Below are 25,099 nucleotides of genomic sequence, written 5' to 3'. Positions count from 1 at the left end.
CAATTTAGCATAACAAAGAAGCTGGAGATCATATCTTAGAAGGAAAATAAATGCATATTTTGGACCTGATGAACAGGGACACTTCACACATGAAGGTCTAGGGCCAAGATTGGAACCTTGAACTTTAAGGCAGACGCACGAGCACACATTGCTGCTATTCTCATCACATCTTGGAGCAAAATTAAGCGCGGTACTACACTGCAACCAGCGGGAGTGCTGTTGAGTCAATCTCAACTTGTTTGTAACCCCAAAGAAGAACACAATGCTAACATATTGTTGACTTGGAAAATAAAAAGCAGAAAGAAGAAAATATCAAGGTTTTTTTTCTTTTTGTTAGCATAATTGCCAAAGTTATTTAAAATTTACTGTCATAATATCTTTAAAAAGGTCATTTTTGTCTGTTTGGGTTTTAAGTAAATGTGATTATGCAATTATGCTACAAGGCTAACGACATTATTAAAATGCCCATCCCTAGTTCACACCTCATCTGCCGCCCCTTCCCAGAAAAAAAAAAATATTAAAAATGACCGACATAACACAGACTCCACCACTGAGCACAAGAGATTATTAAAAGAGTACTGAGAAAAAAAAAAAAAAAAAGTCTCTTAGGTTTCACGATAAGACATTCCCACTGAGGCACATTTCCAGATAAGAGTCAATATTGTACAAAGAAAGCTATATTTGGAAGAAAAAACAAAACAAGAAACATTCAAGTACTTTGCCATGTAAACACATTTCCAGAAGAGTAAGGTTACAAAGTTCTGTCAACTTTCAAAGTTGGAATCATTCCATGGGAGTCAATTGGAATTCAAAAGGAATAAATGGCATAGTCCGGGAACCTTCAAATTGGGAAGATTGGGTCTTAATAAGAATTTTAAATTTTTGATGGGGGGAAAATAATGATGGCGGTCATAAATACAGGTCAATTATTTGTGGATTTTGGCAGAGGATAGAAACCGAGCCAATTATGGATACTGCAATGGCCTTATAAGTGGGAAATGATTTAAAAATCTGTGTATCATTAATGCCCAGTGAAAAACATGGGCTAAAATGGAAAATAAAATAAAATACTATCAGCATCCAATTAAATTAATGGCCCAAGTCATTTTTGTTCCATTTTTCAGAAAACATAAAAAATGACATTCTATGTATATTTATGAACAATTTCATTTCCTGGATAGAAATTATTTAACTAAATAGGATGGAGAAGATTTCAGCAAAGGTCAGCATCCCGTTTTTGTCAAAATATGACTTAGGTCATTATTTCAAGTGTGATGTTACTTCAATAAACAACATTACGGGGAAAAAAAATCTGCATCTATGCAAATCCATGGGTCACAAACAAAGTATGCTGTCATCACCTTCCCATGAAATGACCCACTTTGAAATATTTCCAAATATTGCTCACCCCATTGCAACCTTAATTATTATACATAATCGATTTTTGTCCACTTGTGCGAAACCATAAGACAACAGTGTGAGCAAAGATACTTTAAAAGTAAAAAGGCATGATTTAAAAAGCACAACGACGTGATTGTGTTTTGTTTTTAGAGCAGAACACAAGAACAACACTGGTCACCTCGGGTGGGCACAGTGGAGTAGTTCATCTGTCTGACAATTTCTGCAAACAGTTCATCCACAGAGCCTTTGTTTTTGGCTGAGGTCTCCATGAAGGGGCAGTTCCAGTCCTGGGCCAGGGCCTTGCCTTCCCCAGAAGATACCTCTCTCTCAGCCTCCAGGTCCACCTTGTTGCCGACCAGAATCATGGGCACCCTCTCGTACCTCTTCACCCTGATGATCTGGTCCCTCATAGGCTTGATGTCCTGGAAGCTCTGCTGGTTGACCAGGCTGTAGACCAGGATGAAGCCCTGGCCGTTCTTGATGTACAGATCCCGCATGGAAGCGAACTGCTCCGTACCAGCCGTGTCCAGGATCTCCAGCACGGACGGGGATGAGTCCACTTCGATCTCTTTCCGGTAGAAGTCCTCGATGGTGGGATCGTACTTCTCGATGAAGGAGCCCGTCACGAACTGAACCGTCAGGGCCGATTTCCCGACTCCACCCGAGCCCAAAACAACCACTTTGTATTCCCTCATGGCCAAAGGCGGAATAGAAGAAAATAGCCAAATACCTCCTTTATGTTGTTCCGCGATGAAGCCTTCGAGGCCGGGGAGAGCTACCAGACTCGCAAGGGAGAATCACACCGAGCGCGCGGCCCCGGTGGAGAGCGAGCGCTCCCTGGACGTCGGCGGCGTCAACCCAGACGCATTTTCGGCGATACGCCGATTGTGCAAGTGCGCCGAGGAGGAACCCGACAAGCGATCACGCTTCTGCTGGTTTTGCATGGCATTTCCTGTCCACATCCTCAGCGCGTCAACAGCCTGCAGCCTCACTTCCGCTTTCTTAAAGGAGACGTCATTCACAAAACCAGTGGGCGAATGCATCCAAATAGCGTCAATTACGTCAGCAAAGGATCGATAGACTGTTTTCATATCGGTTTCTGCAAACAAAAAACTGTTAACAATTTTTTTGGAGGGGTTCTGCACATGGTGGCTTATTTTTTTAATGAAGCTTTTTTTTAATCATTTTATTCTATTCTATTTTTTATTTTATTTTTCTATTTATTTTTATTTCATGAAAAGTACGCTTGCTGTGAAATGTTTTTGGATTGGATTCCCTGAACATGTTTTAAGGCAAAGAAATTGCATGTCAAGCAATAGGCCAAGTCAGTCACCTGACCTGAATCCAATTGAGCACGCATTTCAGCTGCTGAAGACAAAAGCAATTATATTGCATCTTACTGTCTTCTGCTTAACATGTTAAATTTTTCAGTCGTGACCCAGTTAACAACGAGGGCGGTCTCGTGGGCATCACCAGCGTACCCTTCTACATCTGTCACACATGAGCCTCAATGGAGCTGATCCAAAAGTCATGTCACAAGGTCGCCCCCCCAAGGCACCTTACATAGAAAATGAAAGACATACGCGTGTTGCATGAGCAAATCAAATCATTTTTATTTTTTATTTTTTCATCCATACAGATAAGTCAATTATGGCAACAATCAAGTGTGCATAAACAAATCAGACATCATCGTGTGGCAACTGTTAGCGAATACATAAGTGGTAGTTGCACTTACAAGTAAAAAGCGGGCAAAAAAGCATTGGCATGGATTTGTGTGTGTGTGTGCCCCCCAGCAGGGAAGAGACGGACTGAACGTCTGGTTTTGGAGAATCTGGTGCTTTGGTTCTATAGCAACAATACAGCAGCCACTTTACATTCATTTGAAAGACTTGCCTTTGCCCAAATGTGCATTTGGCGTGGCCGGCCTTCGCCTGCTGAGCGCACAGTCTGAAGAGCAGAGCAACACAACTTGCTGTGAGTCCACCGGAAATATGGATATATACTATATATGGCTCTGGAAAAGTATTCGGGTTGGATGAGTGCTCATATTTTCCTTTTTTTTTTTTTTTTTTTTTTGAAGTATTTGCTCGGAAACTATTGAATCACACAAGCGTAAGATGAGTTGTTTGGAAAAGTGTTATTTCGCCCCCACTGTGGTTGTTATCTACTGTGCGGATTATTGTGAACGCTTACATCGCTATGTTTTTCTTTACATGCAGTCAAATCATAATGGAATAATTTTTTTTTTTTTGGGGTGGGGGAATCAAGTGAACTGTGGGAGCAGTGATGTGGCCAACAAATGAAATATTGTGATCATTTGAAGGGATGGATTAAGCAGGACAGGGAGACCATTATTCCCCCCCCAAAAAACATTCCCAGGCAAAACTAGCCACTGATAAAAGAAGACAAAAAGCGCATAGCTTTCTCCAAATGCATTGGCCAAGAAACTAGTGCCCTTCTTTGCAAGCAATTTTAGCTGGTCTTCTGATTTATGAATTTAAATTAATCTAACAAAATTCCCTATAATTATAGATCTTTTTTTTTTTATTCAAAATAATCTCAATATGATACACATTTGTCTCTGTTTATTTGACTATATACAGAAGTGCAAAAAGTCACAACCTTCGTCCCTTAGGTTAGAACTCATCATCTGCAGCATTTCTGACTTCACCAGCAGGGGAAAGTCTTCTCTCCGATTCCTCACCAATCAGCCCTCCCCCCCACCCGACAAACAAACAATAATAATAATAATAACATTAATAATATCCAAACACCCTCAAATCTCAACTGCTTATTTTGGCCTGACATTCAGGGCAAATTAAAGAAATATTTCCAACCAAACGACATATAATTTTTCTTTGAAATGGATACAGTAGAAAACAATGTTTACCCTAAAACATGGACAATCTATAGATTGATACAATATATTTTCAAATATGATCTTGACACGTCGACAAGGAAAATGGTTGTTGCTGCGATCGCAGCAAAACTAATTCCACATATACCACAAAACAAACAGAATGTAACACCAACCAACTGGGAAGAAAACAAAAAAAGACATCCAGCTATATGAATGACATGAATATTTAAATCGTTATCATTTTTAAATGGTTTGAAAACAAAACAAAAAAAAAGATTATGAATTTCATACAACCTCAAAATCTACAACGGCTATACGTATCGATGTTGTCAAGTAATATAGTAATATAGTAAGGCAAAAAAAAACAAAGAAACATCTACAACTATGCATCTCAAAGAGATTCAAATCCTTAAGTAGTACATAAAAGCTCTTAAATGGATTTTTAAGAGAAGAATTGTTACCTAGAGAAAGCACAAACGTATCGTAAGCGGCGTGTGAGATAACTAGAAAACATCATTGGTGCTCTTTACCTGCATGGTGATTGACAAGTTTGGGCCGTGACCCATTCATGGTCATCTAAGGCTTTGTTAGGTACAATACAATCGCTAAAGACGCGCAGTCACACCTCTGTGGCAACACAACATTCAGATGAACACAACTCTGGTACAAATAAAAACGGATTCAAACAAAAAAATGATTCCTCGACGAGAGATGCTGTCAAAAAACTTTTGGTTTCTGCGGTTTTGAAGTTAAACTTTCAGGGGTATGAATCCCGTGGTGTGTTTTTACTTGAAGGCAGTGATTCCCAACGTTTTTGCGAAAAGAAAATGTCCAGAAATGATTCTTTGCTACAAATGCTTTCTTGTTCATTTATCTATGCCGGCGACATACAAGGAAGTCAAATACAATTTCAAATTCCAGAATAGATAAACAGGCCTAGAATTTCACGGAACTTGTAAGGAAATTGAGATGAGACCATTGTTATTTCAGTAGAAGTGCTTTTTATATATTTACTAAAATTAGAGGAACGCTGCATTGCCGTAAAAAAGTCGTTGAATAGTCCAACAAGAAAGAGGGAGAATAATAGATTGATTTTGTTTGCAAAAAAGTTGTATTAAAATGAGAAAAGCGTTTATTTGGTGAATAGCTATGGCATGAGAAAATAAGTATTTTATGAGAATATGAAAAAAAGAAGTATTTTTTTCAAAAATAAAAAAATATATCCAGGAAACAGCTGTAATGATAATTATAAAATCGTAAAGCTAAAAGAATAAAGTTATAAGAAAAAAAAACTGTAATTCTTTTTAAAAAAAACGACATAAGATAAGGAAAAAAAGTATAAGAAATACCTAGCTTTAAATCCGAGGACAAAAGTTGATGTTATGACAATAAAACTAATGTCAAAGGTTTCTGGCAGTTTTTTTCATTCATAATATTCCTTAATATTCTTTATGAAAAGTATTTTTTTTTTTCGGTATAGTTTAATACTCTTGTAATTTTGACAAAGGTGTGTTGGGAACCGCTGCCGTTTGTTAAGTTTGACTCTGTGACAATTGACACGGACAAACAATCATTCAAGTGTACTTTTTTTTTTTGGTTAAAATGACCTAACAGACCTTTTCGTCTTACACGCAGCTCAACGGTTCTCCTCTTTTACAGAGTTAAGAACTCTGTAAAAGAAAAGAAGGGTAACAAGTCAGTTAAAGCTGCACATCACGAATCAAAAGGCTTTAGAGTCGATGGACTTGAGCGACGACAAAATCCCGACAAAGCAACAAAAAAAAAAAACACAATAAAATAACAGCACTCTAGTCGATGAAAAGAGAATCTACACTTTTTTGTCCATTAAAAGGTAATAATTAAAATATTTTAAAAACACAAAAAATTAGCATAAAACTCACTTCTAAAATGATGAACATTTCTTAAACAATATTAAGAGCCATACAACATTATTATTATTATTTTTAGATTTTACCCTCGGTAAACAAATAACACTGCTGAGACAACACTCTGGTTTGAGCTGTATGGCCTCCATGGCACATGACAAGGGTGAGAAGAGCAAGCTTGGCTGTGCTTTCAAGGTACACAGGTATGTTGGTTCACCCACAACATTCATATGTCCACGCCTCGTCATTTAGTCATCCATCCGTGTCTAGTTTGACTAGTCGCTAAACACACGCACGCACACGTACACACGCACACAAAATACTGCACACGCTCAATCGTCTTAGCAGATTCCTGTTTCATAATGGCTGTGCCGCTCTCATTTCGATTCAAATTCAAGGTGCATGTCTTTTTTTTTTTTTTTTTTGTAAACGATGAAATATGGCTGATTAATTCAAACAAACAAAAAAAAAAAAGAAAAGGAATAAAAGAAATCTTGGTCGCCTGACGTACCAGAGGTGTACTATGACTCGCGTAACTTTTTGACCTTCTCTGCGTCCGGTGAAGTGAATTACAACCAATTGATTTTGATGTACAGCGGTGTGATGAGACCCCCACTTCCCCCCCCCCCCCCCCCACCCTCTCTCTCCGCAGGCACCAAGATGGCCTCTTCTCTCACCGCTTTTTGACATGTGGGGATAATGGCAAGGGTCGCACTCTGGATGTTTTGACAGATGGCAGACTCTCCTCAATCCCGTTGTTTGACATTCTGAAGTTTTTATGGAAATAAAGGCTGAACTGTTTCGGCTTGGACGGTGCCAGCGCACATTCATTTGATCTGTAAGTGGAGGAAAGAGAGGTTGGGGATGAGATGCTATTGGGAGGAAATCATTATTCACAAATTTGGGAAATGTGGCATTTGGGGTTCAATTTCAAGATGAATATGAAATGCGGGACATTCTTAGAAGTGGTCAAGAATCAAATCTTTTAATTTTGCTATTAAGATATTTTCTATAATAACACCAAGTTGTGCAAGAAGTTCTGCAACATTCAATGGTTGGACATTTAAATGTTTTGGGAAGTTTATTTGTAAAGGTTATAGTGCATATTGAGTTCATCCTTATTTTTAATCCAAAACCAAATAACCCAAATTTTTCATCATTTCATGTGTGATGGTTGAATCAGAGACTCACTGTTCTTGAGAGGAACTACATTTGAGTCAAGTACTTGTGACTACTCAGATGATCTGCAGATATTATTGGAATCTGGGGAGGGGTAGAAAGCAGACACGTGATTAAACCGAGAGTCGTTCAAACACAAAATATAGTTGCGGAGCTGAATGCACACAGATTAACGGCATCTTGTCACTATAAGAGAAGTTGTCAGCTTTAAAAACAAAGAAATGTCAAAAGATAGAGATGACAGGAGAAAAGCTATTAGGCTACACTCCAATGAAGGGGAGGGAGAGCATTATTATTATTGTTACTAAAAATTGATAATGAATTCAGAGATGTTAAATATTAAATTGAGGCAAAAGTGTAAGTAAAATAACGACGTGGATGTGTGGAGTATGTTGAAATTTGATGGTGTAATTCAAATGTACTATATGGAGGACAAAAGTGATCAGAATCAAAATAATAATAATAATGATAATAAGGAATCGGACTAACAGCACTTATTATTATTATTATTATTATTATTATTATTATTATTATTAAGGCAGTAAAGGGACAGTGGGTTGGTTTCCCCCATGCAAATCTAATTTCTCCAAGTTGTTGACCTGCACAACTCAACAGCATAACGCACAAAAGTGGCTCATTCTAAAACTTGCCCGTAACAATATTGAGACTGGAACATGGTAGAGCTGGGATTTACGTGCTGGAAAGCAGCAGCGAAAAATTTCAAATAAAAAAATAAAAAATAAAAAAAGAAGAAAAAAAGCCAAGCACCAAAGGGAGGGCACAGATAGCAGCTTTTGCACGAGCTGTGCGAATGGTGAATGTAGGGGCGGGAGGCTTTATTGAAAAAAAAAAAAAAAAAAATTCAAAAAAACTACCTCATACATACCAATTGCATGTATTCGTTGGTAGTCAACTTTGATAAGGAAGAGTCCTCAAAATAGGAAAGGACAAAAAAACGGTTGTTACAACGAGGACACACATTCAAATGCAACACAATTTGTTTCCCAAGAAAGAAAGACGAGTATTCCTAGTACACACTGGCCAGTTGGACTCTAGTGTAGGCCAACAAGAGGGAGTCCCGCCTATTTTGCACCCCACGCACTCGCTGTGAGACAGAGCATCGTCCATGTGTCGTGAGCGAGAGAGAGTAAAAGAGTGAGAGACGGTTGAGGTGCAAACCTGATTGGTGGAGGCAGTTGCGAAGGGAACGCTTGTGGCAGATGTGGTGGCTGCAGACACAGTGACTGGGGTACCACCGTGCATCATGGGAACTTTTTGGGAGGGGGAGAATCATGTAAGCACAAATGCACACAAGAGCAGTGTGTAGCCACGCACACAAACACACAAACAGAACAGAAAGGGAAGACCAGAGAGTGCAAGACAGGAAGTTCCCGAGGGATTCCATTTCATGCAGACCCGTTTGTTTCTCTGCCGACAGACCATGAACAGTGTGAGGGAAAATAGTTGAGTCGTTTTTAATTTCAGTTCAGTGATATGAATTTTTTTTTTCCTTCTTTATATCTATCTGTGCCGGCAGCATATATTGAAATAAGTGCTAAAAATGAAACTTTCAAGCTATATATTTTGAACAAAATAGGTGTACTAAATTATATCCAATCCATTTTGACTCATTATTGTTTCAACATTTTTAACACTTTAAATTGACCAATAATTAAATTGACTAGTAAAAAAATCTATAAAAATGACCATATTTGGACATCCTGCCTAACAGTGACAATATCTTGGCAGAATATCAGTCATCTAAAAACTGAACAAATAAATTGAGTTACGGCAGAGGGGAGAAGGGGCAAAGTTCAAATGGATCCCCCTCGGTGTTTCATTGTTTCAAAAAGCGTCTTCCACTCTTAAGGATGAGCAGCCATGAGCAAAGTTGACGAGCACGAGCGGGTAAGTGGTCAAGCAAACAGCAAAATAAAACATCACTTGAACTAAATACAATGAATACATATGAATGAGATCAAACACAAGACTAAAAAAATGCCTTTTATCACAAAACATCACAATTCAATTGACCGTATTTAACCAACAAAACGAAATTTTGCTGCCACATGCGAGCCACAGACAGGAAGTCACACAGAACTGAAAAAGGAGAACTGGAACCTACCAACGCCGGCTGTAGGGGTCATGCACAATATTGAGCCTGCCCATCATGCAGTGCAACAGGAAGTGGATTGGATAGGGGGAAGAGAAATCAAAACAGCCCGTCACAAGGTTCGTTAGAGTGATGGGGGGAGAAGATAAGGTGTGTGTGGGGGGGTTAATATTTCTTGGTCAGTCAATGTGCAATTTTTTTTTCTCCGACATATGTAAATACAAGTATGAAAACATTATGACGTGAGGAAGGGTGATTGTGTACAGCCTGTTAGATTACCAGATGTCAACACATCAGCATCTCAGCTCCACCACAAGCACCCAGTCATTAAATATGAGTCACCACTGTCAATCAGCAAACTAGCAACTGGAAGCGGTCCGCTTTTTACCAAAACGTACCCAGATGCCTCGTTTCCACCAAGCGGGACAGTCGATATGTTGTGTTTTGACCTATTTAAGAACTGACTATAATTTCATCCAAAAAAGAAAAAGTGTGGAGAGTCTCTGTTGCCCAAATGAGTGGTATTTAAAACTCTTTAACATGCTATTCTGAGTTTGAAATCATGTGACCAAGACGACACCTATTAGTGACCTGTATGTCGCCACAACCATGAAACATTATGAAAAAGTGTCACCAGCAAGTTACTGGAGAAACTGGAAGAGTCACAATAAAGCATTAAAGTGGATGTCCTCAGAAATATATCGTTCAATTCATCTATTGGGGATTTTCTCTTTCAGCTGTGTATTCAAATTGAAAGTGCGCTGCAAGAAACTAAAAAGAACTGTACCGCTTGGTGGAAGCCGTCCAGTGCTTTGAGAGAAATGAGTGTGTGATTTCTTCTCAGCAAAGCAAACAATGAGCCATCTTAAGCTGTCTATCCAAAAATCGAAAATTCACACGCGTGAGATAATGTTATCTGTCCAACTCCAGCCAAGCACGAGCCGGGTTGGGTTGGGGCCGATCCGGGCGAGGTCCGTTAAGCTTACGGGTTTTTGCATACCTGATGGGAGGAAAGCGGCCTGCTGTTGAAACTGCATGCTGGCCAGGGCTTGTTGGTACTGGAGCATGCTGGTGTTAAACACAGCAGAGGCTCCGTTGGCTTTCTCCAGGGCTGCCCGCTTTGGCAGAGGAGCCATGACACTGGGGGCCATACCCTGCCCAGCCAGATGAGCAGAGGTCAGGTATGAAAGGGGAGGGAGGGGGGGGTCAAAAGATGAGTTGGGAAAACAAAACCCCACAAAAAAAAAAAAAAAAATGGAATATATGTTAGAGCACATCGTAGGAGCATTATTCCAACATCCTTGTGTGTACATCAACAATAGGATCATGTCATCAGTAGCAAGCAAGCAGCACTCGGACACATATACTAGTACACAAGCAGGAGCATGGTGCCTACTGGAGCTACTGGCTAATAAGCATTCGTGAGTTTTTTTTTTATCAACTTTACTGGCAATATTAACCTGGCTAACTAAATGCAACATAAGCAAGCATTAACAATTAAAGAACGACAATACAGCTACTAAACAAGAGGTGGAAGCACAGAGAGAGAGAGAGAGGGAGGCTGCACTGCTAGCTCCATGAGAAACTGTGGAAGCCGTGTGAAGTGATGCTTCACGCACAGACAAAAGTCAAAAAAGGTCTCAAAATCTCGTTGACATGAGGCCACTTTTGAGCTCCGTTGGCGTGGCCCCATCTCTTTTGAATCACCCCCCCACTGTAAGACCTCTTAGCCCCACCTGACATGCACTAGCAACACATTCGTGCTCCACAACAGTGAACGCTAATTGGACAGAAGACATTAAAAGCCATGCTACCATTTTAAAAGCTTCCCTAACCCTCACTAGCTTTGTGTTAAAGACACCACAGGTGATGATCTGATTGCGGCTCATATTTGAGGTGACCTCCATTGGACCTCCACCACCACCATCACCATCCCCCTCGAAACGGAAGAGCCGAAATCATTTCATCACACGCATTCAAGACAGAAGGAAAAAACAAAACAAAACAAACAAAAAAACAGACATTGCATTGAGACAAAAGACAACCAAAGAGCATTAGTTAAAACACTGCTCTACGACAAAGCCACATGCCAAGCTAAAAGGTGAAAGGTCATAGTACCAGGTCAAAGGTTGCGTCGAGGGGTCGCTTCAGTGATTTGACAGCCGACTGAGTCTTAATTAGCAGGCAGCGAGCACATGATGGCAATGGGCCAATGGGGTTCAAGCGCATTAACATAAACCAGCAAGCAGAGGTGCATCATGGGGGCAGCAGTGCAGTTTGGGTATAGGTGAGAAAAAAAACAAATAAAAAAAACAAATCATTGGAATGCATTTTTACAAGGGGATTACAGGACTAAGGCATGCACAATGTGGATAGTAGCTCTACTGCTCAACGCTTACATGATCATCATGATACTACTACTGTACTACTAGTCTACATTAGTTAACGTCACACACAAATGGATGGACGTAGCAATGAAAATATTCTTCGCTCATTATTTAACTGGATAATTTGTACTTCAACACAATACAGTGAACCCCCGTAATATTGCAGCTCATCGTACGCGCTGTAGCTAACTTTTTTTTTTTTTTTTTTGAAGGTATGTCTGTCAGTTTGACCAAAAAACAGGTTTTGGACTAAAAAGCAGCAAAAATAACCCCATATGGCTTTTGTATGGCCAAACTGTAATAAATGAGGGTTCACTGTAATACATCTGAGGAGGTTTCACTGTGCACATCCTAGTCGGAGTCATTTTGCAATGATTCACTTCTAGCTTTCAGCCGCTCGATATCAACAATAGCAGATAAGAAACAAAAAAAATAAAAATAACTGTGCTGGTACCATTGCTAAAAGACACAATTTACACCACAATAAAACCCATTTAGAACATTAAGAGGAAGTAGAAAGTGGCCCAAGAATGGAAGGAACTACCTTTATTATGGTATTGTCTGACCCGAGTGGATTAAAAATGGAATCTGGCGGATGATTAATCAAGACGACTTACCATGGCAGCGGCGGCTGAAGCCTGGTTCACCTGGTGCTGGGTAGCCTTAATTTTAGCCTGCAGATGCGCCGGCGGGTGGAAGTACTTGCACTTCTCGCGAGAGCACCGCCCCTTGATGTAGTCCATGCACACGGTGACGGTGTTGTCATTCGTGTCGATCATGGTGCTGTCTGCGGGGTGGGCAAAGCGACAGTCGTCCTCCCCCCGGGAACAGTTCCCCCTCTGGTACTCGCGACACACCTAAAGCCAGAGACCCACACAAAAGAAAAAGAAATCAAATATAAAACCAAGCAGTTTTGCTTTGAGTTAGCGAGTTACACTTACATTTCCATTTAAAAAAAAAAAAAAAATATAAAAAATAAAAAGCTAATTTAAATGGATATCTTAATCAGTAATGGTCACAGTGATGGTTTTCCAGCTTCCTTATTCAGGCTTCACATTCTTTGAGCTGACTTTCATTGGCCTATCATTATAGCTGACGATAGCTCGGGGGGAAAAAAATAATAATCTGTCGTCGTGCTCCATGTAAAAGCATCTGGTCGACAATAAGATAGCTATTTGTTTTATTGTTGCAAAGTTGCCCATGTGATTTACAATTAGATTTTTGTTTTGTTTTGTTTTGTTCCATTTTGTACGTTTTCCCGGAATACAAGCAATTAATGCTCCATCAATTTTTTTGCAGTGGATACAGCCCAAATGGCTCTGCTTTTTTTTTTTTATGTTTATGCAGATGAAGTATGAGTCATCATGGCTTTTATCTGTCTCTGCAGATGATGCACAGTTCCAAAAAGGTTAAAAATGAATGAGACTTGCAGTTTTTTAACCAGAAAAAAAAAAGCCCTTACATTTCTTCATACATATATCTTTAGGTACAATAGATTTGAGCAGTGATTCCCTATCACTATGCTAAAACACATTAGTGTCAAATATCCAACAGGAATCGATCCTAAAATGGTCCAAGAAGTATCCTTTATTATTTACACACAATGAATGTATTCTTATAAAGCAGCAATGTCAACAACATAGAGACAGCAAGAGTAATTCAATTGTCTACCGCTAGATGGCAGGAGGTACAGTTATCCTATGCAGCCACCTGCTGGCTTTCAGATCTTCGGATATTGATCCAGTTTGTAGCAATATTCACATCAACGAATATTTCATGATAATATAAGGTAAGTTTTGATGAAAAGCTTTGTGTTCAATTAAACAGCCCAGATTGTACATTGAGTAAGCATATTTGTGAGTGAATCAGTATTTGAGTAGATATAATTTGTGACATTTTTGTCTGGTGATGGATGGGTAGAGAGATTTATTATTATTTTATCTTATTGATGACATTGATGTGCCTTGGCTCATCAAGGACAATTTCTGTAGTTCACAAATGAGACAGTAGAGGGCAGTAGAAACCAAATTGCACTGGACTGAATAAATAAAAATTCATTGCGTGTCATTGTGTTTGTCGCATGATTTGATGAAAACAAATTCTCAAACAGCAGATCTGGATACACCCTTGATGATGTCAATACTTGCAAGCATTTGCATCATGATACATCAGGACTGCAGATTTCACATTTGTTTTTTTCATTTGGATATTTTCAGTCATGTCAATTGATGTCATTCCAAAACAAAAAAGGCTGCAGTTACCTCAAGTCTGTCTGTTCTCAACAGTTTCTGGGCTGCAGCGGCAGCGTTGGGGACTTGGTTGACGTTGGGGCTGGAAGCCATGAGGACTGGGGTGCTTGGCATGATCTCTGGGGGCATCAGGCCTGGTGACACGGGGCTCATGTAGGGATTGAACGCTGCTGCGGCCGCAGCTGCAGCCGCAGCGTTGGCGTTGGTGGCCAGGCCGGGCGTCACCGAGAACATGGGCTGAAGGATGGAAGGAGCTTAGGGTGAACAAAACACATCTTGTTGTGCGGACAATAAAGCAGATGATAAAATCTGCTGCAGAGATAGTAAATGAGCTGCATTGTCACCCTTTTCACAAGTCTGCAGTCTCACTAGGGGAGATGTGGAGTATGTTCATGTATGTATGGTGTTTTTTGGAATATTTCTTTGCAACCTAACAACCATCAATAATAGACAATAAAACACTTGCTTTTCATATTCAAATAGGAGTGGGAGGAAGTCTAAGCGTATGAGATCGTATGTTAATGAAATATCAATTCTCCTTCAAATTATTATTATTATTATTATTAACACAATTTAATCATAATACTGATGATCAAAACAAAAAATAATTAGCCACAATATGATATATTATAATTTAAGAGACATCACAATTAAATCAATGAAATAAAAGACATAGGCAACTCGGGAAATTCTGGGTTGGCAACACCAAGTGTACCAAAATAATCGAACGTGATTATTTTGATTTAATGTTGGAATTTTTTTTCAAGCAATTGCCCTTTAATCGATGGAAGAATATTCAATTCCAATTTGATAGCTCCAGTCTTAGATGCGTTTTGGACAAATAAAAGTTCCTATTCCAGGGGTTGGCTGAACTTGTTTGTGGCTGTGTGTCCTCACCATAGGCGGTAGCTGCGTGGCAGGCATCATGGCATTGGCGAGCTGCATCTGCTGGGCCAGCATGACCATGTTCTTCTGCTGGATCAGGTTATTTCTGCCATTGATCTCCAGCTGGTTCTTTAGGTGCGGAGGAGGGTGCAGGTATTTGCAGTTCTCTCTAGAACAGCGGCCCTGAAAGAGAAAGGACAAGGGTGGTCCTTATCTTATCTGGATTTATGGACATTCAAAAGGTGAAAGGACTCAACGTGACATTGAAAAGAAATATCTCAATATATTTGACACCACAGTCTGCACTTTTATACTTCTTTGTAAAAATCCACAATGGGAACGGTTCTCAAACTGAAGTTTGCGGGCCCTCAGGGGGTCTGCAAGCCATCAAATCATTTTTTTAAAAGGTTCGTACGAGGATAATGCCATACAAAATAGCCAACTACTTCTTTCTACCTTTATTTTGGGTCCACAATATTTCAAAGAGAAGCAAGGCAACCTTGGCAAAATATTGTCAACTTGAAAGCACATACCCAAGGTCAAAAATAAATCACTGATTCAGCAACATCAATGGCTCTATTCATGAACTGCATGCTATTCCTGTCACTCCCAGCAGGGGGCAATTTGTGTCAGATTGTCCCAGGAGGCCATGATTGATGCTTCTCATGCTAATCGTATGACATCCAGCTTGGCTACGCATTTCCTCTGCGATTCCGATGTCATCTATCGTACAAAACAAACTTGCATTTGAGCCTCTGAATAATCTGATCCTTTATGCACTCTACTAATTATACCTTCAGGGAGTGAGTGTGTTGGGGGGGGGGTCCCGACACAAAATCCATTAATGCATGCACTCAGGGTCACGCAACAGGTGGCCTGAAGCACACGCATCATGTGACGTAAAGGCCAACAACAGACAAACAACGTTTGGAAGAGACAGACTGGCCCGGGGGCCTGCTTGACCTCTCTGAGCAGCCCCCACTGGGAGACCTTGCGGTAGTCTGTCATGACTTCGCTCTCCTTCACTTTCACTCGGACTGGATTACCAGACAGGTGCAAGGGTGAGGGAATAGGGTCAAGGCTAAGAAGTCTACTAAGATTGCAGGTGGGGGGGGTTGTCCACTTAGTGTGAAGTTGCTGTCTCAAGTTGTAATGGGAGCTTGTTGAGACGTGTGTCTATATATAGTGTTAAAATTGAAAGTGTATAGGTGCATCTTGCAAAATTACAGATTCTTTATTTCAGTAGTTCGATTCATTCAATTCGACACACTGCAAATCACTGACAACCCTCTAAAATGGTTGTAAAATAATAATATTGGTATTTTAATCCATAAATATAGCAAAAACCATTACCCCCCCAACACTTAACTATCAATTACAATATATGTAATATTACCCTTAAATGAATAATAAGAAAAAAAAATAAGGTGGAATTTTCTTTTTCTGATTCATGTCAATGCTGAAGCTTAAGTGAGTCAGAGAACTTAATTGGCCAGGATGGAAAAGTGGAAATTACACACCATTGGGTGCATGTGTTCAGATGGCACTCATTCAGAGAATGAAAGTGGCACGCAGTCAGCGTGATGGAGAGGAAGGAGATGGATCACATTGCGTTCACCCCGTTTGACCCAACACGTTGACACCGGATTGATTCACAGGTGAGGCACCATCATTATTCCTCAAATAAAGCCTATTTTTGCTGATAGTGTACATTAAAAAAAAAAAAAATCGGACGATGATTTGGACAAAAAGAACATCTATCACCCCCTTCCACTATGTTTGCGCTTGCTCATCCCATCAAGACATCAAGTCGCGGCTCGAGATGGTATCCACGGCAACAGAGCAGCCAGACACGCTCACACAGGGGTGTCAAACTTATTTTTGTCGCGGGCCGCATCGTAGGAAGGCCATTAAAATTGTTAACCCAAATGAATGTATGAACGTCTCATAATATGTATAGTATCAGCTACATAAGAAACTGATGAATAACTTATAGAGACTTATAATAACTGTTCAAATATTTAAAAAAAATAGGAATAACTAGCAATCTATCTCGCCCCCGGGCCTTGGGTTTAACACCTGTGCAACATCATCATGATTCCTTGATTAGGAATTAAAGCGCAGTCCCACTCTAGTCCTCTAGGTGGTAGTAATATGTACGCATCCCAAACCAATTGAGAAATTCGTAAGATTCATTCACGTTGGCTACTGTGCGGCCTTGATTGATGCTGCTAAGTGGTAAAAAAAAACAACAACAACACATCACGCCCTGATCGGGTGGTGCTTCCAAGTCAAACGTTACACACCCTTATTTTTGAAAGTATGCGACGTTTAAGGAAACAATGAAGTGAGGTCAAAAGAATGCTGGGTGGGGCTGCGTCCCATCCTTTCAGGGAGGGGAGGGGAGGAGGCGTGCGGCAAGTGGTATGCGAGATGCACTTTGCTTCACCTAGTCATCTAAACAACATCATACTCCCACGGCGAAAACAGAAATATTCGACTCCCCTAAAGGAGTAAGCGAAATGCTACTCGGTTATACAACACTGCTGCTGTTAGCTCATGGCAGCATTTTTTCAGCTGCAATTCAAAAGCTAAACTTTTGCACTTTCTTTCCCATTCAATCCAGTTTTTAATAACTGTTTGCATTGTCTTCTAAATTGTGGATGAAGAAGCTAAAAGAATCTATTTCGTATGCGGTACTCTCATGTTTACGTATCACGATAATTAGCATCGTGTTGAACGTGGAAGCTTTGATGGCTTGTCGTTTGCTGGGGATGCTTTGAATCACGGTATGTAAGGCTCTACTGTTCTCCGGCCCGCGTTCCAATGACTTCTGTCCAAACATACACGGAGATGAAAGTGCTTTCTCTTCTGGCGCACGCTGTGAATGAAGCTTTGTGTTGCTGGCCAGCAGTAGACACTCAGTGGTTGGTCTTTGTTGAACATGCCCTACCTCACATACAGTAGAGACGTACTGTCAGAAAATATTTAGGTTGATTAGCATACTAACATTATGTATTAAAGAAACCTGGATATGGAATGTTATTCTGTGGTTATATTCTGTGGACAGACGATTGAACAAAGGCATGTATTCTTTATCCCCCGCATCAAATGACAATTACTGCAGTGGCTGAGTCACTTGCAGTTGTTATGAAGCTATTGCTCGTTATGAAATGTTTGCTCGTTTGTCTCTGCGTGACTATTATATGGCCAAGTCATGAACATTTCTTATAAAAAAAAAAACACTGCAATCTTTTGTTTGTTTTTTGTTAAGCGAGAAGGCTGGAACGGATTAATGGGATTTCCATTCATCTCAATGGGAAAAAATAATTTAAGAGTGTGGACACAAAACAATACATACTCGTATCTCAATTGAGAATGAAGACAAGAAAAGAGTGGGAGTTAATTATCTATGATAATAATTACAGTTTGGCCCAAGTGAGGCATTAACCACCCTGCCTCGACAATGGCTCAAAGGGTTCAGCTTTAACACAAAGATACAAACAAAGGTGCGTCGGCGGAGAGAGACATCTAAAACCTCAAGGACTAGAGTTATAGTGTGTGTCACAGCTTTGTTATTTGTGTACACACAAATAGCCAAACTGCAGGAGTTATTCACAGCCAACAGGGTGATGTTTTGAAGAAATGCCTCGGGTCAGATGTCATGTACACGGCGTCCAAAGTTAGACCGCTGTAGATTCTTTTTTTTTTTTTTATTACCCAACACCTTGCACTCCTTTTGTTTTTCTGCACGCAGGAAATGTGACGGTAACTTTGTATTTTAAGAGGTGGTGGTGGGGTGGGGGCTGAGCGATACACAACTTCTTCATATCTTTAATCCATGCTCTCCTTTTCTATCTCGCATTGTACGGTGTACATGCACGCACGCTTCCCCAACAGTGAATTTACAGAATCAATCGGGCACATATTACACTAATCTGATCTCAAAAACGCTAATCCTATCTGAAGCGCTAATCCCACCGTCAACTGGCCTAATCCTGTTTCTGTGTGTGATTATCCCCTTCGGATTTGGCAGCAGCTAAAGCGGGATGTTTTCACCGCCTTCCCCGTTTCTATTAAGGACAAGAAAGGCGACAGGAGAGTAGGAGTGATTTAATTTGCTTCTGACACTGTTTTAATTTATGAGGAGACTTTAACCTGAATGAAGTAAGGCAAGAGAATGAATTTGGTGCTTCTTCAGGCACTTTTTTTGATTTCACTGAGTTAAGCATACTAATTAGATTGTGAATCCAGATGATATACAGCCACTATAAGGTGTCAAAAGTGCCAGAATGAAGAAGAGACTCATTTGATGGTGCATTGCAGCACGCCTTGAGTTGGTGGCGTCGGCAGATTGAATCAAAATCAAGCACAAAACAGGAAATTTGACCAAAAAAAAAATCTTTCATGGATCACTTGGAAAAATGAATGTGTATGACCTTTGAAAGAGCAGAGAGGGACTTGCAATTTCTAAGGCAATTTAGAATTGAAGAGGGCTTGTGCAAAAAAAAGCTGTCAAGCATGTAAATAAAGGCCGCACCCAAAAATCCAGATGGATCCTCTGTCGTATTCAAAGCTGTAAAAAAAGGCGTTTAGCCTCAAGGTTGGACACCAGAAAGAAAAAAAGTTGCATCTCTATGCTCCTCCCAACCACAAACGAGTAGCTAATGAGTGGTATGGCTTTCACATTCCCAGTAGGGAAAAACTCACCAAAGCATTTTTTTTTTTTTCCATACTGGAATCGCCATCTATTTTTGGTTCTCATTAGGGCTGACGGGTGAGTTGTGGGCTAGCCCAGTTGGACAGCTACACCCTGGACTGGTCGCCATTTAAGCGCAAATACAAAAGTTACACCTATGGAGAATTTAGAGTCTTCAAATAAACAAGTATTTCGGAAACTCCCTAGCATTAACTGTTTCAAAGACACGTCATCAAATAAATGTGCACTAGAGGCAAATTAAGGTTGACATGCAAAAATACAACCAAAGCAAATATTTCAAAAAGAAATGGCCATTTACAAATTCAAATTCAGTCTTTCTGCTGTGAATAGCAAAACTCTGAATTCAATACTATTTTGTACGGTAAACAATCACAGGTCTCATCGTGTCCCAAAGCACTTTGCCTGAGCAACAACACCCAATGAATGCAATGTTATTACGTTGGAGGTTGAAATGTCGTAAAAGGTTTTGATGACAATCCTTTCAAACCCAAAAGGCAAATTAGTTTGGCTAACATCCATAGCAGCCTAAGGCATGAAGCCTTTACAGTACATGACTTCACATCATAAATAATCAAAAAGATTTTCATTATGTATCAATTGGAAGTTTGAATGAAAGAAAAACATTGACAGGCCCAGACACTGGGCCATTTTTTAGGAATGTGTTTGGGGCTGAAAAAAAAAAAAAGAAAAATAAGAGCAGTATGTCGGTGACACGCCAGCGGCGGACATGTATGTGTGTGTCGCTTCTGGCATTCGTCTCTCATGTTCGGCAACAAGGAAAACCTAGCTGGGTCAACCTGACTGACGCTTCTCACGTGAGGGAGGGGCGTCTTGCACAAATGTTGAGTAAATGAGCCTAATAACCAACTCCCGGGGCGCTACGCTCACCTGTCGAGTGGGGGGTATAATGGCTGAGTCAAGCGTTCTGAAGATAAGAAACCAAAAGGCATGCAAAACTATGCTGAGGTGACGTGTTCATTATTTATTCAGGCTTTATTTCCCAACTCGGAGTGTTTTAATTCCATGGGAGTGAGCGTATCTGGATTCCAGATCCAGAGTAGTACCTTTCAAGGGAGTCGCTGCCACAATGTTTACACCAGCATTTCCTAGGAATGACCAATCAACTTAAATTTGCCTTACGCCAAACGTTTCCTCCCCTTTGGCACAAACGCCATCATGTGGAGCCAGGAAATTGCCACACAGGCAGGCAGGCACAAGCAAACATGAAAAACAGATCCAAAGAAAATATCTGAACGTTTTTTTTTTTTTTGCCCAACATGGTTGAGAAAATAGTTTCTCACAGTCCCTTTTAAATTTTCAGACATACATGTTTGGAAAGTTTCTTCATGGAATCTGTGGCTCCCCAGATCCCTGAGTGGTGTTAGAAGAGATTTGCTGCATGCTTGTGTTTAGAAGAGGCAAGCCAATAATAATGTTTTGCATTGGAAAATATGCATTTGACGGGATAATCCGAGTGTCAAGGCATCAATATTTGCTTCTCGGAGAAACACACGAGGTGTTTATGGTGCGTGGGTATGTCGGGGAGGTGGCGGGCTGACAGAGAAGTGCTCATTGTATTAGTGGTGCTATAAAGGAACCCAGTGTGATGGTGAGGCAGAGTCAGCTGACAACTGAGGAGAAAAAAAGGGACAGCCAACAAGTGATCTGATGAGGATGTACACGAATTACCCCAAAAAAATCCCAGACGAGGCTTCCTGGCTCACTTTGAAAAATAGATGACACGATGGATGACTGAATTCTGGGCAAATGCTTTAAAGAAAGAACTTCACGATGGATGCGCCCACAGATATCCAATTAAAAATCCAATTAGGGGTTGGGGAAATTTATGTGCCGACTGCAGCGGACAGAAGTCTGTGCGGATCCCGCAGACCGTCTGGATGATGACATCAGCGCAGGATCGGCTTGCTCAAAACAAAGCCAGCTGATCGTAACAGCGAGGAACTCCTCAATGACATATTTCAATTCAACCATTTTTTGGTGTCTTATGATGTAATGCCGCAATCCAATTCATCGGTCTTGGCCAGAAGGAGGCGGTATCATACTCAAACCCGATTGTAATCCATTGCCCCGATGACACGGGGGTTCACTATCATCCAAATTAAGGGTCGGCCGGCTACTAAAAAGGTAAGCCCTGCCCGAACGAGGCCGTGTGCATTGTATCATTTGATTTAGTGTACGGCGTGTGACAGAAGTGTCAAATAGACATTACCCCCCCCTGAACCCGAAACCCAACGCAGTCGCGGGATAACCGCTGTCGAGTAGCAACCCGACTAATATTTACACCGCCGTGTTTGCGTTTTACCCCGACTGTGCTACCGAATCACTTGACATAAACATGTTGTCATAGCATGAGGAAAAATAGAAGCGGGAGAGAAAGAAAGATCGAGAAGAAAAGAAGAGAGAGAGAAGATAAGGTATGAGGCCTTCGGCTCTGTGGGAATGTAATCTTGGCTCGGAGTCTGAACCTGCTCCAACAGCGCCGCTAAAGGCAGACATAACACGCACGTGCATGTGCACACGGTCGGCCTGTTTTTCCTCACGAGTCAGACGCGATGATGGTGGGTGTGTCGCTCGGGCGAGCGAGCAGACAGACTACGAGGTTAATGGCACGGAGGTATGTGTTCAAACATCTCTCGTTCTAGACGGTTACCACGCCGCTTGTTTGACGACAGAGTGGGCCTTGTTTGGTCAGACTGCTCCTGGTGGGTGCGTGCGCACCAGGTCAGGGTTGATGTCATTGCCGAAAACCACACGGATCCGTGTGTGTGTGTGTGTGCGTGTGTAATGTGACCCATGGGTGTGGCTTGAGGTAAAAACCAGAGTGAGATGGAGGGGAAAGTGAAAATAAGCAGCAGTGGAAAGAAAATGGGTGATTTGATATTGTTTTGATATCAAAATGAGAAAAGTCATTAGGTAAGACGTTGCTTTCATGAGAATAATAAAGATTGCACACCATTAGCTAAATGATGTGGTTGCGACTAACTACCACACTTCACTCATCAGGTTTAGCACACCTCTCATTCATGTTTCTCCTTTTGTATTTTAAACTTTAGGAGGGAAAATTGGAAAATATCGAGAAAAACAACCCCGATGTGATTTGAATGTGAAAAATGTTTTCTATTCAGACGTCATCCTCAACTACATTTTGGTTTTATCCAGCACACCATATAAAGATTTGACTGCCTGGTTGAACAAGTACCTATGTGAACGTTCCGATTTAATAATTAGCTGACACTCCTTTGGCAAGAATCATTTCGAGTAAATATTTTCCTGTAGCTCAGACCTGATAAACATTCACGGCATTTGAAAACCTTTGATTGGACTTCATGAAGTAGTTTCCTCCGTTGTGTCCTTCAACGACACCCATTGTTGTATAATGTGTTACTTATTGTCGATTTGAAGATGTTAGCGTGTATCAGAGATTTTGGTAAGTTAGTAGCCAACATGCTAGTATTTCCCCCCCCCCCCCATGTTGCACAGTGTATTATAAATTAACTAATAATTAATTAAATTAATATAAGAATAATTGTATAAAAATAATTAATTAGGTCAAACCATAAACAAATCATTTTAGAAATATTTTTGTGACTCTTTCCAGCAAGTTAGAGGAGAGAAAAAAGAATTCTAACCTGATGTTTATTATACGAGCGAGCAGCTTTAACCAACACGTCCGATCTCGTCGCATTAATTGGACTTTACTTTAGCCGACTCCTGACTCCAATTAGCTCTTATGGGTTTAACGGTGGAATCTCTAAAGTTGAGCGACCACCAGAACGCACAAAAACATGAGTTACATATTGACAGGTAGCACCAAAAAATCCAACAATGAAAATCTCCTTAAAATGCCAAATCTGATTTCACCTGAAATGCAGTTGCTACAAAATGCAGCAAAAAGACAAAACCCCCCTGAAGTCCACCAATATATAAAGATTGATTCCGTGTCTGATGTGTTTGATTTATTCTACAGTAGTCTCACTTTTCAATGTTACAAGCACGACTATGTGCAAGGATTGCACTTAACCTTTCACTCAGGAGTTAATCATTAAAAAAGTTACGAGCCAAGTTTAAAATGAGGGGGTCCGGCCGGTCATTATCCTTCTCCAAATATTTACACCTCTTCCATGTCACTGAGCTGCCTGCCTGCCTGCGCTGCACCAAACAGAGATCAGCCTACTGGCTAATTTGCACACACAGCAAGGCCTCGTTGAACATATTGATTATCTTATTTGAGGGAGATATCAAATTAATGCTCATAGATAAAAATACTCCAATAATGGGACAGTGAAGTAGGTGTAGCGTGGAAAACCCAAAAAAAAAAAAAACGACTAGCTTTGGGTGTGACCTATTCAGCTATGCGCTGATGATCATGTGAGACTTGTTCTAATTATACGCTCTCCAGAAGAAGGTCGATCCTCACTCGCATGCAGTAAGAGTGAAGGAGGCGGGGTCAAACCGTGGCATAATAAGGATGACGAGTGACATGGAGAAATGTGAACATGAATCAGTGCGTTGATGATTTTCCACTCAAGTGTGAACTTGTGACATACAAATCGGGAGACTTGACACCCATTTGCTGTCCTTTTTTTTTTTTTTTTTTTTGAGATCCTCTGTGGGTCGAAGAACTCACACACACAAATCAGTCTGAGTACCAAAATAGGTTCACTCGACAGCCTCTGTATGTCTGCCAGTTACTTTTTTTTTTTTTCCTTGGTCGGTAGCTGATTCTGTCAGTAAGAATGACAATTTAAACACGTGCTGTCGTATGGAGAGGTTTCGTCCTCCGCGACGCTTCTGTACTGCTGCGTCAGTGAAAATCGACACCGTCTGGAACGCAGGGATCACAGCGTTCCGACAAATGAGGGTCATCTGGACTTGCTTTCGTGGCACTTCCGTTTTTCAAATTCAATCTTACAAAAGGATTTTAGATTGTTTTAGTATGACGCCGATATTATTTGCTTGTAATTCACAGTTGTCCCCCTTTTTCCTAAAGCCCACCTGACTTGCTTCAGCAAGACCTTTGATACACATGACGTAATCCGAGAAGACTTCAGCACATGCGCCTCTGACCACATCTGTCTGTAAACACCGTGCTCTTCTTTCCGACAAACTGTCCTCGAGCTAACCCTGCCCTATCTGCATGCTGCCAAGAACCGTGAGTCACCAGCAAGCTCAGAAAATGTACAAGTGGGTCAAAGGTTAAAGGTGAGGCCCGAAGAACATTTCTGAGTGCGAAAGACGGAGACTTGTTTACAACGTACTCGACTCGCTGAGCGAATGGCTACAAAACATCCGCTTCCTGAACCCGGCGGGATTTCGACTCCTTCTCCCCACCTCTCCGGGCTCTTAATCACATGTCGGAGTCACCTGACCAGAAATGGGCGGCACGAGGGAGAACACA

General features: G+C 40.8%; 2 protein-coding genes across 15 annotated transcripts in view; both read right to left on the bottom strand.

Annotated features, from left to right (window-relative positions):
• Positions 1-583: 583 nt before the first annotated feature.
• LOC147046026 (ras-related protein Rap-2b-like) lies at positions 584-6,763 on the bottom strand. The gene has a single exon (XM_085930722.1). The coding sequence runs from the start codon at positions 2,094-2,096 to the stop codon at positions 1,548-1,550; it is 549 nt and encodes a 182-aa protein (XP_085786848.1). The 5' UTR covers positions 2,097-6,763; the 3' UTR covers positions 584-1,547.
• Positions 6,764-6,785: 22 nt separating this feature from the next.
• Positions 6,786-25,099, bottom strand: part of mbnl1 (muscleblind-like splicing regulator 1) — a 28,812-nt gene continuing 10,498 nt past the window's right edge. For 6 of the 14 annotated variants that reach the window (XM_085930709.1, XM_085930711.1, XM_085930708.1 and 3 more), the window contains 10 exons: positions 14,973-15,143; positions 14,088-14,312; positions 12,444-12,683; positions 11,558-11,611; positions 10,440-10,593; positions 9,452-9,487; positions 8,506-8,597; positions 8,213-8,257; positions 7,339-7,410; positions 6,786-6,983 (listed from right to left, as the gene is read on the bottom strand). In XM_085930709.1, coding sequence (XP_085786835.1) covers positions 7,354-7,410; positions 8,213-8,257; positions 8,506-8,597; positions 9,452-9,487; positions 10,440-10,593; positions 11,558-11,611; positions 12,444-12,683; positions 14,088-14,312; positions 14,973-15,143 — 1,074 coding nt within the window. In that variant the 3' untranslated portion in view covers positions 6,786-6,983; positions 7,339-7,353. The remainder of the gene's footprint in view (positions 6,984-7,338; positions 7,411-8,212; positions 8,258-8,505; positions 8,598-9,451; positions 9,488-10,439; positions 10,594-11,557; positions 11,612-12,443; positions 12,684-14,087; positions 14,313-14,972; positions 15,144-25,099) is intronic. The other 8 variants (XM_085930714.1, XM_085930716.1, XM_085930715.1 and 5 more) reach the window with 8 other exon arrangements.

This window comes from Syngnathus leptorhynchus, chromosome 14 (assembly GCF_054491065.1).
Source record: "Syngnathus leptorhynchus isolate UIUO chromosome 14, UIUO_Slep, whole genome shotgun sequence".
Classification (NCBI taxonomy): Eukaryota; Metazoa; Chordata; class Actinopteri; order Syngnathiformes; family Syngnathidae; genus Syngnathus; species Syngnathus leptorhynchus.
Note: the sequence above shows the minus strand (reverse complement) of the source record. Positions and strands in the feature narration are given on the sequence as shown.